We start from the raw sequence: 12,742 nt of genomic DNA, 5'->3' as shown, positions 1-12,742 counted from the left end.
ACTGTGAAGGTGCTTTCGACTGAGCATTGACATGCACGCTGTTCCTGTCCAGGTCTGTCTTAAAGAGATCTGTGTTTGCCTTCATAACTTCACAGTAGACTCAAGCTCTTGAAGGCTGCTCGCAACCAAGAAAGAAAGGTGGTCATAGTCACAGTTACATCTAGTGCAAAGAAAAGGGCTAGGATACAGAATCTTGGGTACTGGATATGCATACTTTTATCACCCATTTATAGGTGAATAGAACAGCCCTATCCATCGATGATCCCAGGAGTCTAATAATTCCTAATAATTTACTTAGAGAAATTTACTTTTCCATTCTGGATGGACAATTCTATGTGGATAGGCCACAATGTGGATATTTAAAAAGACAGTTAAAACTTTCACTCAGGTAGAAAGCTCACCGGGCAATAATGGGGCAATCTAATCTAATCAATCTAATTTCCTTTGGAACTTTATTTTGAGAAAAAAATAGGGAACTTTCTATGGCTAACTATAATACTTAATATCAGTTCTCTAGTTCTATTCTGTTTCTGTGGGCTGCTAAGTATAACAGTGGTGTCAGAAGTGATTACAGATTGCTGAGCTCAGATTAATTAGAAAAAAAATCAGACAATAGTTCAAACACACACACTTTGGTGAAAACTTTTATTAAAAGAATTGTCTCTCACAGCAGAAAGATTTGGCACTTACAGTATAAAAAATAATCACTGACCATAATTATACCAAATTTTTCTGTCAACAGTATACTAAATGTCTTTAATGTATTTTCTTGTAGAAAAATATAAAGACATTTAGAGATGGAAGGGACAGGTATAGAAGGAAATTGATGTTGATAACAGTACGAGATACATACATACTGCTAGGGGGGAAATAGGATCATTAATAAAGATTAAGGCTGTGCATATTATAAATATCACAGTAATAGGATATGTGATTCCTATTGGCACTTGCATGGTTAGGAGAACATATTTCTTTCTTAGATTTTCATTTGAATATTCAGTATTTTCTCTCCAATTTTTATGGGCCTGGGGATGTTTACAAATTGCTGAGCTTTTATTATTATTAGCAATAGTTGCTTTAAGAAAAATATGGAACATTACTGAAAGACTTTGAGAAAAGAATGGACAGCATATCTGCTTCCTTGTTGAAAAGAAGATCTGAAATGCATCAGGACTGGTCTCCTTTGGAAAAGCAGTGAACTGAGCAAAAGTGGAGAAGGTGCAGCTGTTGTAAAGCTATCAGGCCTGGGATAGGAAAATCCAGATGACCACCAGAGGGCAGAAAAGAATCTAAAGTGTTTTGTATCTCTGCTACAAACTTGTGATCATCCAGATTTTATGAAGCCCAAATAGGATAGCTGAATGCTTCTGATACTACAAGATAAGATAAGATAGATCTGCTTTCTCATAGCAGCATTTATAGTGATAGTCTTGGCTGCAACCTCTTTTTGCTTGATGGTAAAATCTTGACAATTAATCTTCGTGTCGGTTCTGTGCATCTGAGTGTAGATGTAAGGGATAGAAGCATTCAATTGGACAATGGATATTCTGCTGGAAGAAACATGGATAAAAATAATTAGTAGTCATAATTTTAAAAGGCAGCAAGTATCTTACTGAAAGTGTGAATAACCTGAACATTTAGACTGCAGGCTCGTCATGAAAAATCTTTAAATGACCATTTGATTTCAGAAGAAAATTCAGTATGTCTCACCATCCGCAACAACCTGAGATTAGCTCAAAATACATGTGACATTATAGGATGTAAATTCTGCCCTTCTGTACTTAGATGTTTTGCTCAAATACATAATCACACACTTCAGTTTTTTAATGCACATTATATCACTTGACACCTACAGACACCTATGCTAATGTAATTGATGCTTAGGACTCCATGGAAAAGTACTTTGCATTTGTTTTATATTTTAAGCCTTACCTATTCTAGTTTATATTACTGTAATTCTATCATGTAGAATGCAAACAGATCCATATAATTTACCAAAGAAAGTAAAATTACTTGATAGCTAACATACCTATTTTTTTCCTAATATTTTCCCACAACTTCAGTGTCCATCTTTTTTGGATAAATCAAGTGTTGATTCACTGGTTGGGACAGGAGTTGACCTACTTGCCCAAAGTCACCAAGCTAGATTTCATTTTTAAAGCAGGATTAGAACTCACTTGTCTCCTTTTTCTAGCCTGGTTCCTTAAACTCTAGACCAAACTGCTTTTAACTGAATTCTAATACAACTAGCTTTCAAGTATTCGTATCCTTCTCCAAGTAAAAAATCTTGAAATCTTAAATATAATGGCAATCATTGCAGGCAAAAGCTGCCAGATTATACAACAGTTTACTTACTAATGTGTAGTTCCTATAAGTCATGGGTATCAAACACGATTTTATTGGGTTGTGTTTGATTGGGGGGGGGGCATGGCCAGCTTGATGTCACTTATGATGGGGGCGCCTGTGGTGGCCCGAGCGCTCTGCCAGCAAAAACAGGCTCCTGAGCTCAATTTTCAGCTGCAATGGCCTTGCAACCCTCTGCCAGCAAAAATGGAGCTTGGGAGGGCCCTCCCGAGCTGTTTTTACTGGCAGAGGCACCACGGGCTGGTCCTTGATTCCAGGGTGGCCCTGCAAGCCAGATCTAAGCACCCTGTAGGCTGGATCTGGCCCACAGGCCTTGAGTTTGACACTCCTGGTATAAATCATGTTAGGAAGCTGTGAAATTTGCTTTAGAATCTTTGCTCCAGTATTTTGGCAATGGATAAGGCAAAGGGACTCTGAACACCAAAGGCAGAATTTCATATTTATTCTTATACAGTAGAACACTCCCATTTCACAGAAGGCAAATGGGTGAAATTGTGAGAAAAAAACACACAGTAAGATATTCACCCATCATCCAAGGACAAAATAGGCAAACACAGTGCCTGCAGAATCATAAAAACCAATTGGTAGAAAAATACTTTATTCTTGGTATTGATTAAAATTTAAGACCTACATATAAACCTGTAGAAGGCAAATGTTCACTTACGGTGTTTGTGCTTTGTTGCTCTCTCTGTGAATAGGTTTGACTAGGAGAACCTTCAGATGCGCCAGGTCTACGGCAATTGTCACAACGCCAGCCCTGTACAAATTTTTAAAAAAATCCAAGCCTGAATGTTCTAGAGAGTATTTTCAAATGTTGTTGGACTTCTTGACCTGGGTCTTTGGGCTGGGAATCTTGGTAAAGATTCCAAAAGCATTTGAGGAACAGAAAGAAACCTGCTTTCATGTCCAGATTTAAAGGAGATGGCTATACAATGGATTATGGAAATAATATAATTTCAACAACTCCAAGATAAGCAGATTTAATTTAAAGTTTTTATAGCCGCCCACTCATATGTCTTATGGGCTACTGGGTTATTACATGTTGCTGCACATAACAATTTATGAAAATAATAGAGGTTTCATGTATATACATATCATATAAAATAACATACTTTTTAATTTTTCCATTATCACTTTTGATAATTTTATCTGATTTATTGATTTATCTCATAGGTCTGTTTTGAAGATACAGTCAACCCGGTGAATACGAATATTTTTATGTACCAGATCAATTTAATTACTTGGCTGGTTTCTACTACTCACAAACACACACACACACACACACACACACACAGTCAAATATATCTAAAATTTAAAATTGACATTATCTTTTAAATTGATTCAAAGCAGTCATTTTAAGTGCTTTCAGCAGGAGCACAAGATTACAAAAATTGTCTGGTTAAATAAACAAAAAACATGACATAGAATGGAAATACCTACCTGTTGCCCTCCGTAGCAAGTACATGAGCAGATGGCCCCAAGATATTCTTTCTGCCACTGCTCTCCTACATGATACATCTTGCCATCATCATAACAAGTTGCTTCATCTGCAATCAATCAATAAATCTTTCAAAAATTGGAGGACTACCAATCCTTTGTTAACTGATACATGTATTGTCATTATTTCCAATATTAGTTTCATCCTAAAACACTGCCAAATTATTCTTAAATAATTAATTCTATTGCTTTCTAGTATGAGCACATTTTTGCAGATTCTTTTTCTCCCATGATTATCTATGAAGAAAAAATTTCATAGCATAGAGCTGAAAATAATTACAGAAATCATTGAATCCATCCCCTGCTCAGTTTGAAAATAGCAAAAAACCCATCACTTCATGTGGAAGTCTGTTCTACTGGCTGATAGTTCACGCTGTTCCTTTTTATGCCTATCCTGAATCTCCTCCCTTATAGCTTGAACCCATTGGTGCTGGTTCTGCCCTTTAGAATGAAGAAGAAGTTCCCTCCCTCTTAAAAAGTTAGAGGGAAAAGAAAATCCAATTCTAGAACTCTTCAAGTTTGTCAATAGTGTCCAGTCTGGTACTCCAGTGCCATTTGTGGATCTCAAAATTCCTCCAAATCCTGATTGCATCTATCTTTCAGAAAGGGCCCTCGTCCACAATTTACAGGCCAATAGAATAGAATAGAATTTTATTGGCCAAGTGTGATTGGACACACTTGGAATTTGTCTTGGTGCATATCTCAGTGTACATAAAAGAAAAGATACGTTCATCAAGGAATCTGCATTCCACAAAAATGTTGTATTCCTGCTGCAATTCAAGGGTAAAGGAACTGTAGTCCCATAATGGCTGGGAGGATAGTTGTAGGGACACTAGCAGTGTATCAGAGCATGAACTGCTGATTGGCTGTTCTTCTATTACAGCAGGGATTGTTTTCTAACTTTTTATATTTAACTATTTGAATTCTGAAAAATAATCTATATATTTCTATTCAATACAGGTAGTCCTTGAGTTACGAACAAAATGGGGCCTGCCCATTCCATTCATAACACAAGGATTCGTAGGTGTAAACTGCATAATTTGAATGCGATCACTCCCTCATTTTACCCACTCATTCACTAATTGAATGCAAGGCTTGTTAAGTGCACATGAGGTATCTCGGGGTGGGGAAGGCCATGGGGGGCTTGGTGATAGAATAGGCCACCTGCTTCAGACTATCCAAGACCACCTCCAACCCACTGATATACCTCATTCTCCCTCCCCTGGGGTCCCCACAATTGCTCTCCCCACATTCTGCCACACCGGGTCACTTACATTATGATGATCTATCTCTCCAGCCTGTTTCTTTGCTCCCTCCTTTCTCGTCAACAAAGCAGTTGATGAAGCCTTTGGTGATAAAAAACAAGGTGCAGAGGGCCATGCGTGCCCTTCCAAGCCTTCTTTCTCACCACCAAACCGCTTGAGGATTGCGTCCCTGTAGGCTTCAGCAGCCCTTTGCAAAAAGCCTATGCCAGTAGGAACAAAGCTTCGGAGGGACACGCCCGCTCGTCCCAAGCTCCGCTGGTGTCAACAAAGGCTTTTAGCAAAGGGCTGCATGGATGCAATCCCTTGACAGCCTTCGGCAAGGAAATGGCAAACGGAGGGAACGCCTGAAGGATCTAAGCCTTCCCTCTGTTTGCAAATGTCCAAGCCTCAATTCACAGGGAAGAGAGGCCTAAAGTGCAAGGTCATACGAGATTAGTAGCATGAGATCTCACATGATCTCAAGGTATGTTTAGGTCTCTGTTCTCTGTGAATGCACTGAAACCGTGAAGCAATGAAGCAAGCAAAAAAACCAATGGCAGAGTCTTAGCAAGATGAATCTCCAAAGGCGGAGTGCCTGTAAAGACCCGGTCGGGGTGGGGTGGGGTGGAACAGGCAGGGCAAATGTTGCAGAGCCTCTGCATCATTTGTAAGGTTGAATAACTGCCATGGTGCTGCAACATTGTAATTTCAGGAATTGTTTGTAAACGCTAGGGGGCGCTTATCATGTAACTTCAAACGTTCGCTAAGGGAACACTCGTACTTCAGGGATTACCTGTACAACATAAATTAGAGACACTATTCATGAAAAATACATACGAGGGTCACATTTGAATTCTCCTTTTCCATTTCCAAGGCAAGTGCAGCTCATCACCTGGCCATTCTCTCCATGCCTATCCCACTTCTCACCGATTTTATAGTTCATCCCATTGTCATGACACCACTCTGAATGCAACAAAATAATAGTTGGAAGTTGAATGATCTGCAATTGCAGTAGCTTTTAATACAAGTTGATTATTGTACTGCCTGTCCTCTGAAACTGATGAATTGGTGATAGGAAACTACACAGAGCAACATCTTAGTTGAGAAAGCAAGAGCTCTGCTCCAAGGCCATTGAAATGAAATGACAACTTAATCATAGTTGGCACTGAGCCTCACCGGCTCAAGATTGACTCAGCCTTCCATTTTTACAAGGTTGGTAAAATGAGAACCCAGATAGTTGGGTGCAATATTGTTGTGTCTTGCCCGCTCTCACAGCAGCCGGGGCCTTGTTATCTGCTCCCGAACATGGAGGAATGTATGCCTCCCGGCCCCAGTCCTGGCTCCATGCCCAGACAAGCTGAAGAGGAGGGGGCACCTCCCGATCCCAGCCCTGGCTCCATGCCCAAGCAGGCTGCAGAGGAGGGAGCACCCCCCGGCCCCAGCCCTGGCTCCATGCCCAGGCAAACGGAGCAGCTAGACCCCTCCCCCTCCTCCACAGCATGTGAGCCTGAGGAAAGTTTATTTCCAACAGCTGCTGATTGGAGTGACCCTCGCATCAGAAGACTGGATAGGCGGAGGCAACAGAAGGAAGGGAGGGGCAGGTCTTAATGAGTGCTGAGTCATGGAGCCACACCCCATGGCCTATATAAAGGATCTGCTTTCTGGCAGTCTCTGAGTCAGGCAAAGTCAAACTTATCTTGCTGAAGTCACTTTCTGGTCTCCTGCCTGCTCTGAGGACTTTGCTAGGACTTTGGGCAGAGCTGCAGAGGCAAGCCTGATTCGGATTTCCCTGACCCGGCCGTATGCTGACTCTGACACTTAGACTTAGTGGGTATTGTAAAGCACTATGAGGCAGGATATGTCTATTGCTATTTATTATCAACATTTCAGACATTTCCTACCTTTGCAAATGTGAATTCTTGCTCTAAGGTCAAGGCAACTTAGTAGTTGTATTGAAGGGCCTCTGCTGGCTCAGACTGCTAAGATAGTCTGTTATTAACAGCAGCTGCTTGCAATTACTGCAGGTTCAAGTCCCACCAGGCCCAAAGTTGACTCAGCCTTCCATCCTTTATAAGGTAGGTAAAATGAGGACCCAGATTGTTGGGGACAATAAATTGATTTTGTATATAATATACAAATGGATGAAGACTATTGCTTGACATAGTGTAAGCCGCCCTGAGTCTTCGGAGAAGGGCGGGATATAAATGCAAATAAAAAATAAATTAAAAAAAATCAGTGTCTTTGTATGCACAATGCGTAGAAAATTCCTGTTTGATCCCCAGAGCAGCTCCTTCCAGTGAGCTTAGTGACTCACTGTGGATATGACCTCTACTCAAATGTGTAGCAATTTACAAATCAACATCCCAGAGTCAGCCAAAATTTATTCCTAAAATTTCATCTCAATACCTTATTTACTATTGGAACGTAAAATGCATCATATGTAATACATAATTTAAGATTATTGTTGTTGTTTTAGCAAGTTTTTTGACTCCACAAGGTTAAAAATGTAGGGGAATAACTGCTCAGCTATAATCCATAGTATGGATGAATCAATCAATTGAAGTTTCAAGTTGGATTCTAGTAATGTCTGCGAATGCTTACAGTATGCATTGTGTGATTGTCGGGATATAGTGATGGATTACATTGGAAGAGAGCCCTACATTGAGACTAAATCATAATTAGGCAGAGGTAATTTTCTGGCTAGGACCATAGTACTATCAAGAGCAGCAACATAATCTGAGAGTTCTGATAAAATTATAATATTGGTGGAATTGCATATGACAGACATGAATGGGTAGATTGAGTGATAGGACAATAACTGTCTTAAAATTCACCCAGTGAAGGACTAGAATCTCAAGTCATTCTGCCTACCCCAAACTCTATACCTTTAAAAAGACATAATCCTAATGCTCAGCATGCAAGATGCATCATGTTTGTACATTCTCTGTTCCTGAATTCATGATTATTCCTGAATAATCAGAGCTTTATTTACCATATTTCTGATCAACTGCTACATGCCAACTAAGAACCATGCTTTCAAAATAATTCTTGTCAATTGCCAGTAATAAAGAGTCACTAATAAGACAAAATACGGGAATACAAATTTTTAACAAAGTAATTTTGAGTTAGATAAGGTAGACTACAAAAAAGGGGGAACTTATGAACGTTAAAATATGGGCATTATTCTGGTGTAGAAAGAGTATTTAAAGTAATACTTAAGAGTTCAGTATGTCTTAACTATTAGAAAAAGAGATGTACAAGAAGGTACTCACTTGAAGAATCGCATCTGAAATGTCCACTGCCAAGACCTAAGCATTGGCACCATAATTTGAATCCAGTTTCAGACATCCTTTCCCACTCATCCCCAATGGAATAGAAAGAACCAGTGAAGGTATCATAACATACATCATCAGTGGGTGGGCTTAATCTTTCAGAAACTGGAAAGCAAAGTAAATAAATCTTTGTAATATCTTAAGTTCTTCCTTCCATATATTCTGCAGATAATAATGATCCTCTCTACACTTTTACATGGCATGAAATTCTCACTCAGTTTCCCTTATTATTTCCAAAATAAATCAGTACTTCCCACTGTAAGAGGCAGTATATTTAAACAACTGAAACGCACGTTCAAGGATTAGATTCATGTCCAAAATTTCCCCCCCAAGCAATCATCGTCTCTTTAACTTGTTCTTCTTCTAGTTTAAATTCTAATAAATATCGGTATAATTTCCTAATTAGGTTTGACAGTACCTGTCAAAATTTTATCTAAGTTAGTCATATTATTATAAAATCCCTGTTTTGGAATCTTTATCGTGTCTGGAACGTATTTGCAAGTAAGAAAACCAGTTCATTTTTATGGGATTGACTTACAAGTATGGCAAAAACTCTGGACACAAAATTATAAAATGACAATGGCTACCGCGTATAAAGAAAATTTGTATAAGATGTTTTATAGATGGCACCTACCCCCGACAAGAATTGCCAGAATGTTCAAGAACAAGTCTGAAAAATGTTGGAAGTGTCATCAGACTCTTGAATCATATTACCATATGTGATGAACATGTGTAGAAGCTAAAAGATATTGGTCTAAAATCCACACATGGTTGGAAAAGATGATAAAGAAACATATTGATTTTAAGCCAGAAGTTTTTTTATTGGAAATTATACCTGAAATGTATAGTAGAGAATTGAGATATTTGATTGTAAATGTTTTGACAGCAGCTAGGATTGTGTTTGCCAAAAACTGGAAAAATGAAAAATCACCATTGCAAGATGAAATTATTAGGAAAATGATGGAGTGCGCAGAAATGAGTAAATTAACATTAGAAATTAGGGAACAGGAAGATAAACAATTTTATAAGATATGGAAGCTCTTTTATCAATGGTTAGAAGGGAAATTATGTTAAAGGGATTAGAACAAAGGGAAATATTTAAATTATATAATTGATTTTAGGGAACGGATTTGAAGATGTAAAATATTAATTTGGAAAGTTGATTTTAAGGGAGAAATTGAAACGTTATAGTTAATTAGAGATAAATTGATTATACTGTTGAGATACATATCAGATTGATAAAATGTAAGTCTAGATAATTAATTGGAATGTATATGGCAAGTTGCACACAAGATTAGAGATCAACCCACCGACACAATGTATTTGGATCGAAGATGATTTTATGTATGTTTGTTTGTTAAAAAAATTTTTTTTTTAAAAAAGGATTAGGTTCAGACTGTAACCCAGAAAAGGGAATTGAACTGGCCAAAGGACTAGCTGTTCCCTTCAAATAGTCTAGCAAGCCAGCTATCAGTAGTTCAGCTTCCCTATCTTTGCACAATCCCATCTCTGTGCAGAGGAAAAAAGAGAGATCACCAACCTGCTTCTCAGGAAAAAAAGGCCTTCTTCTATAGAGGAACATGGGAAAGGGAGAATGTTGAGACCTGCCCTAAACTGAATGTTCATTATTCTTGCTTGCATCCAAGGCTCCCCGATGGAAACATCCTATCTTAACTGATTATAAATGTTCCCACTGTATGCAGTTATGTTCCCTAATGCTAACTCTTACATGTTGAATGCTGTGTCTTATATGGAAAGTTTTTATGACCCTTGCAACTCCTTGAAGAGAATTCCTGGAAAGAAGCAGAATTCAAGTCTCACACGCCAAGGCTACAGGAAGAAAAACATCCACAGTCAGTGACAGAGAGATTCCTGTACGTGCAAAATGTTCCAACCTTCTAGATTAAGACTCCCAGGAGATATCTTAGGAAGCTGCTGTTAGCCAGGGCAAATGCCAAGAGGAGCATTTAGTGTTATAGGAAGAATGTAGACTGTGGATTTCTGCCTCTTTTAGATTCTCAGACCAGCTATGAAGAGTTTGTAGCGTTCAGTGCCATATCATTTCAGATTGGGAATCAGGATCCTTCTTATCATTAAGACTTTTCCCTTTGAATACATTATTTTTCTTAATGAGCTTTTTTTTACAGAGAAAAAATTTCAGTTGTGTGCACTCCCATCTGCAAATGAAACAGCAACCACAAATATTGGGGTGGTAATCAGGGAAAAATAAAGTATTCTGAACAGGTTATTTTAACTAGCTTACTAGAGAACTGAAGAACTATGGTAGTTAGAATCCTGGACTAGACAAAAAGCAATCCTATTTCCCCCTCTCAAGACTAGATTCCCTTCATGGGGCTGTGTACAAGTAAACAAGACTGTGTGTGTATAAGACTGCAAAAAAGAGGGTCCATGTGTGCTCTCTCTAAAGGACTATGAAGATAACATGAAGTCAGTGCAATTATCAACTAGTAAAAGGTTAAAAAAGGGGAGTCTGCAGGTTTTATTCCGCCAATTATAGCTGATTTTAGGGGGCAATGCACATTTCTGTTTCTAGGCCAGTGGAGCATTTTTACCTTCCCACCAAAATGGTTCCTATTTATCTACTTGCATTTGTATATTTTCAAACTGCTAGACTGGCAAGAACTGGGGCAAGTGATAGAAGCTCACTTCATCACATGGTGGTAGGACTTGAACCGCCAGAGCAAACCTTCTCTGGTGTCTTTTAAGCCACTGAGCCACTGCACCTCTCTATCAACTAGTAAACAATCAAAAAATACCATTGTGAAATAAAATTAGCATAAGCATGAAAGTAGAATCTTCTCATTTCCACTTACCATCATTGCCCACTGTAACCATCTCTTCAAGAACTCTGTGTCTTCTCTGATTTTTAACTGCTTCTACTATGATGTTGTAGGTTGCCCCCCTAGTAAGACCCGTAAGAGTAGCACTAGAATATACGCCAGGAACTTTGATCTGTAGTTTGAGAAACTCTTGTTTAAAACACAGTTTTTAAATTTTCTTGCTTTCTAGCAACATAAGAAACTGGTTCTTATACTTTTTTCAGGTAGTGAGCCATTTAGCAAAAAAGGAAAAAGAACAGGAGGAAGAATTTACATTATAACCTTTAACTAACTTTCATATTATCTTCAGTATGAGCAATACTCTGTTTCCCTATCTTTGTGTGCCATTTTAAGACAACAGAAACCTACCCTGGAATCTAACATTAGCCTCCTTTATTCACAAATCTTGTTAATTTCAGTAAGATTTTCTTCAATGTAAACGTGTTTTGATTGGCAGCTTATTTTTTTTTTGCACCTAAAAGTGCTTACTCAGATACAAGCTCTACTGAGGTGGCAGCGCTCAACAGACTTTGGCAGAACTCAGAAGGGCAGTCCTAGTTAATACATAGATAGGACACTATCAGGTGATCCTTATCTCCAGATTAAACTGAGAAATCGAACAAACTTTAGAGGAAGCTACTTGACGTTTTTGCTAAGAAAATTATATAGCCCTGTTTATGTAGTCCCCAGAGGTCAATCTTAAGCAAATTTTGCTCTTATTGGCTATTTTTCTGTTTAAAACCTACTCTCTCTAATTTTAGTAATTATTTTCCACCTATGTTCAATTAACTGGCTCACTTTTTTTTCATTGCATTGCTTTATTGTTTTCAGCATAGATCCTTCTTCGTGTTTTAATCCAGTTATTGTTAGGCAGCTTGGTGACAGAACAAGTGCTATTATTTAGAAGACAGATATACAACAGGAATCCCAAATGCAAAGGCCCTACAGATGACCCCTGGGGCTTCTGCAAAAGTGGTCAGCAAATTGTAATTTTTACTGTCTCAGCAGGAAGACAATTAAATAGATGGGTAATAATTTTCTTATCTATATTGTGCAAATGCAGCAATCAACTCACTTGCTTTTGATGCACACATTGCCAATTTCTAGCTCTTTCCATTCTACCTCTAAAATACTGATTTTTTTTACCAGATTTATCTGGCTTTCCTCTTCATCTCTCTTCCAAACTCTGCTGTGAATAGTTTCTGTGTGAAGTTGTTTTATAAAATCCTATTTCAGAGGTTTGTTTTATAAAAATCCCATTTCAGAGGTTTTTTTGGTCTGATTCCATAGATTGATCTATCTTCCAATCTAGCCATTTTTGGTCTTTTGAAGAGACTTCAACTCTTCATACTGGATTGTGGTTTCCAAGACTTAGAACTTTCTCCTTAAAAAACACATCAATCCTCAACCATAGGAAGCACTACTGCATTTCTTCTTAAATCCTCATTCTTAAATGATAACTTCA

General features: G+C 38.3%; 1 protein-coding gene across 11 annotated transcripts in view; it reads right to left on the bottom strand.

Moving 5' to 3' along the window:
- Nucleotides 1–628: 628 nt before the first annotated feature.
- Nucleotides 629–12,742, bottom strand: part of FN1 (fibronectin 1) — a 148,770-nt gene continuing 136,656 nt past the window's right edge. For 7 of the 11 annotated variants that reach the window (XM_058185952.1, XM_058185970.1, XM_058185989.1 and 4 more), the window contains 6 exons: nucleotides 11,272–11,410; nucleotides 8,378–8,542; nucleotides 5,943–6,068; nucleotides 3,805–3,911; nucleotides 3,029–3,121; nucleotides 629–1,550 (listed from right to left, as the gene is read on the bottom strand). In XM_058185952.1, the coding sequence (XP_058041935.1) occupies nucleotides 1,473–1,550; nucleotides 3,029–3,121; nucleotides 3,805–3,911; nucleotides 5,943–6,068; nucleotides 8,378–8,542; nucleotides 11,272–11,410 (708 nt within the window). In that variant the 3' untranslated portion in view covers nucleotides 629–1,472. The remainder of the gene's footprint in view (nucleotides 1,551–3,028; nucleotides 3,122–3,804; nucleotides 3,912–5,942; nucleotides 6,069–8,377; nucleotides 8,543–11,271; nucleotides 11,411–12,742) is intronic. The other 4 variants (XM_058185959.1, XM_058185998.1, XM_058186013.1 and 1 more) reach the window with 1 other exon arrangement.

The sequence above is a fragment of the Ahaetulla prasina genome, chromosome 1 (genome assembly GCF_028640845.1).
Source record: "Ahaetulla prasina isolate Xishuangbanna chromosome 1, ASM2864084v1, whole genome shotgun sequence".
NCBI lineage: Eukaryota > Metazoa > Chordata > Lepidosauria > Squamata > Colubridae > Ahaetulla > Ahaetulla prasina.
The sequence above is the reverse complement of the archived record's forward strand: the minus strand, read 5'-3'. Positions and strand labels throughout refer to the sequence as shown.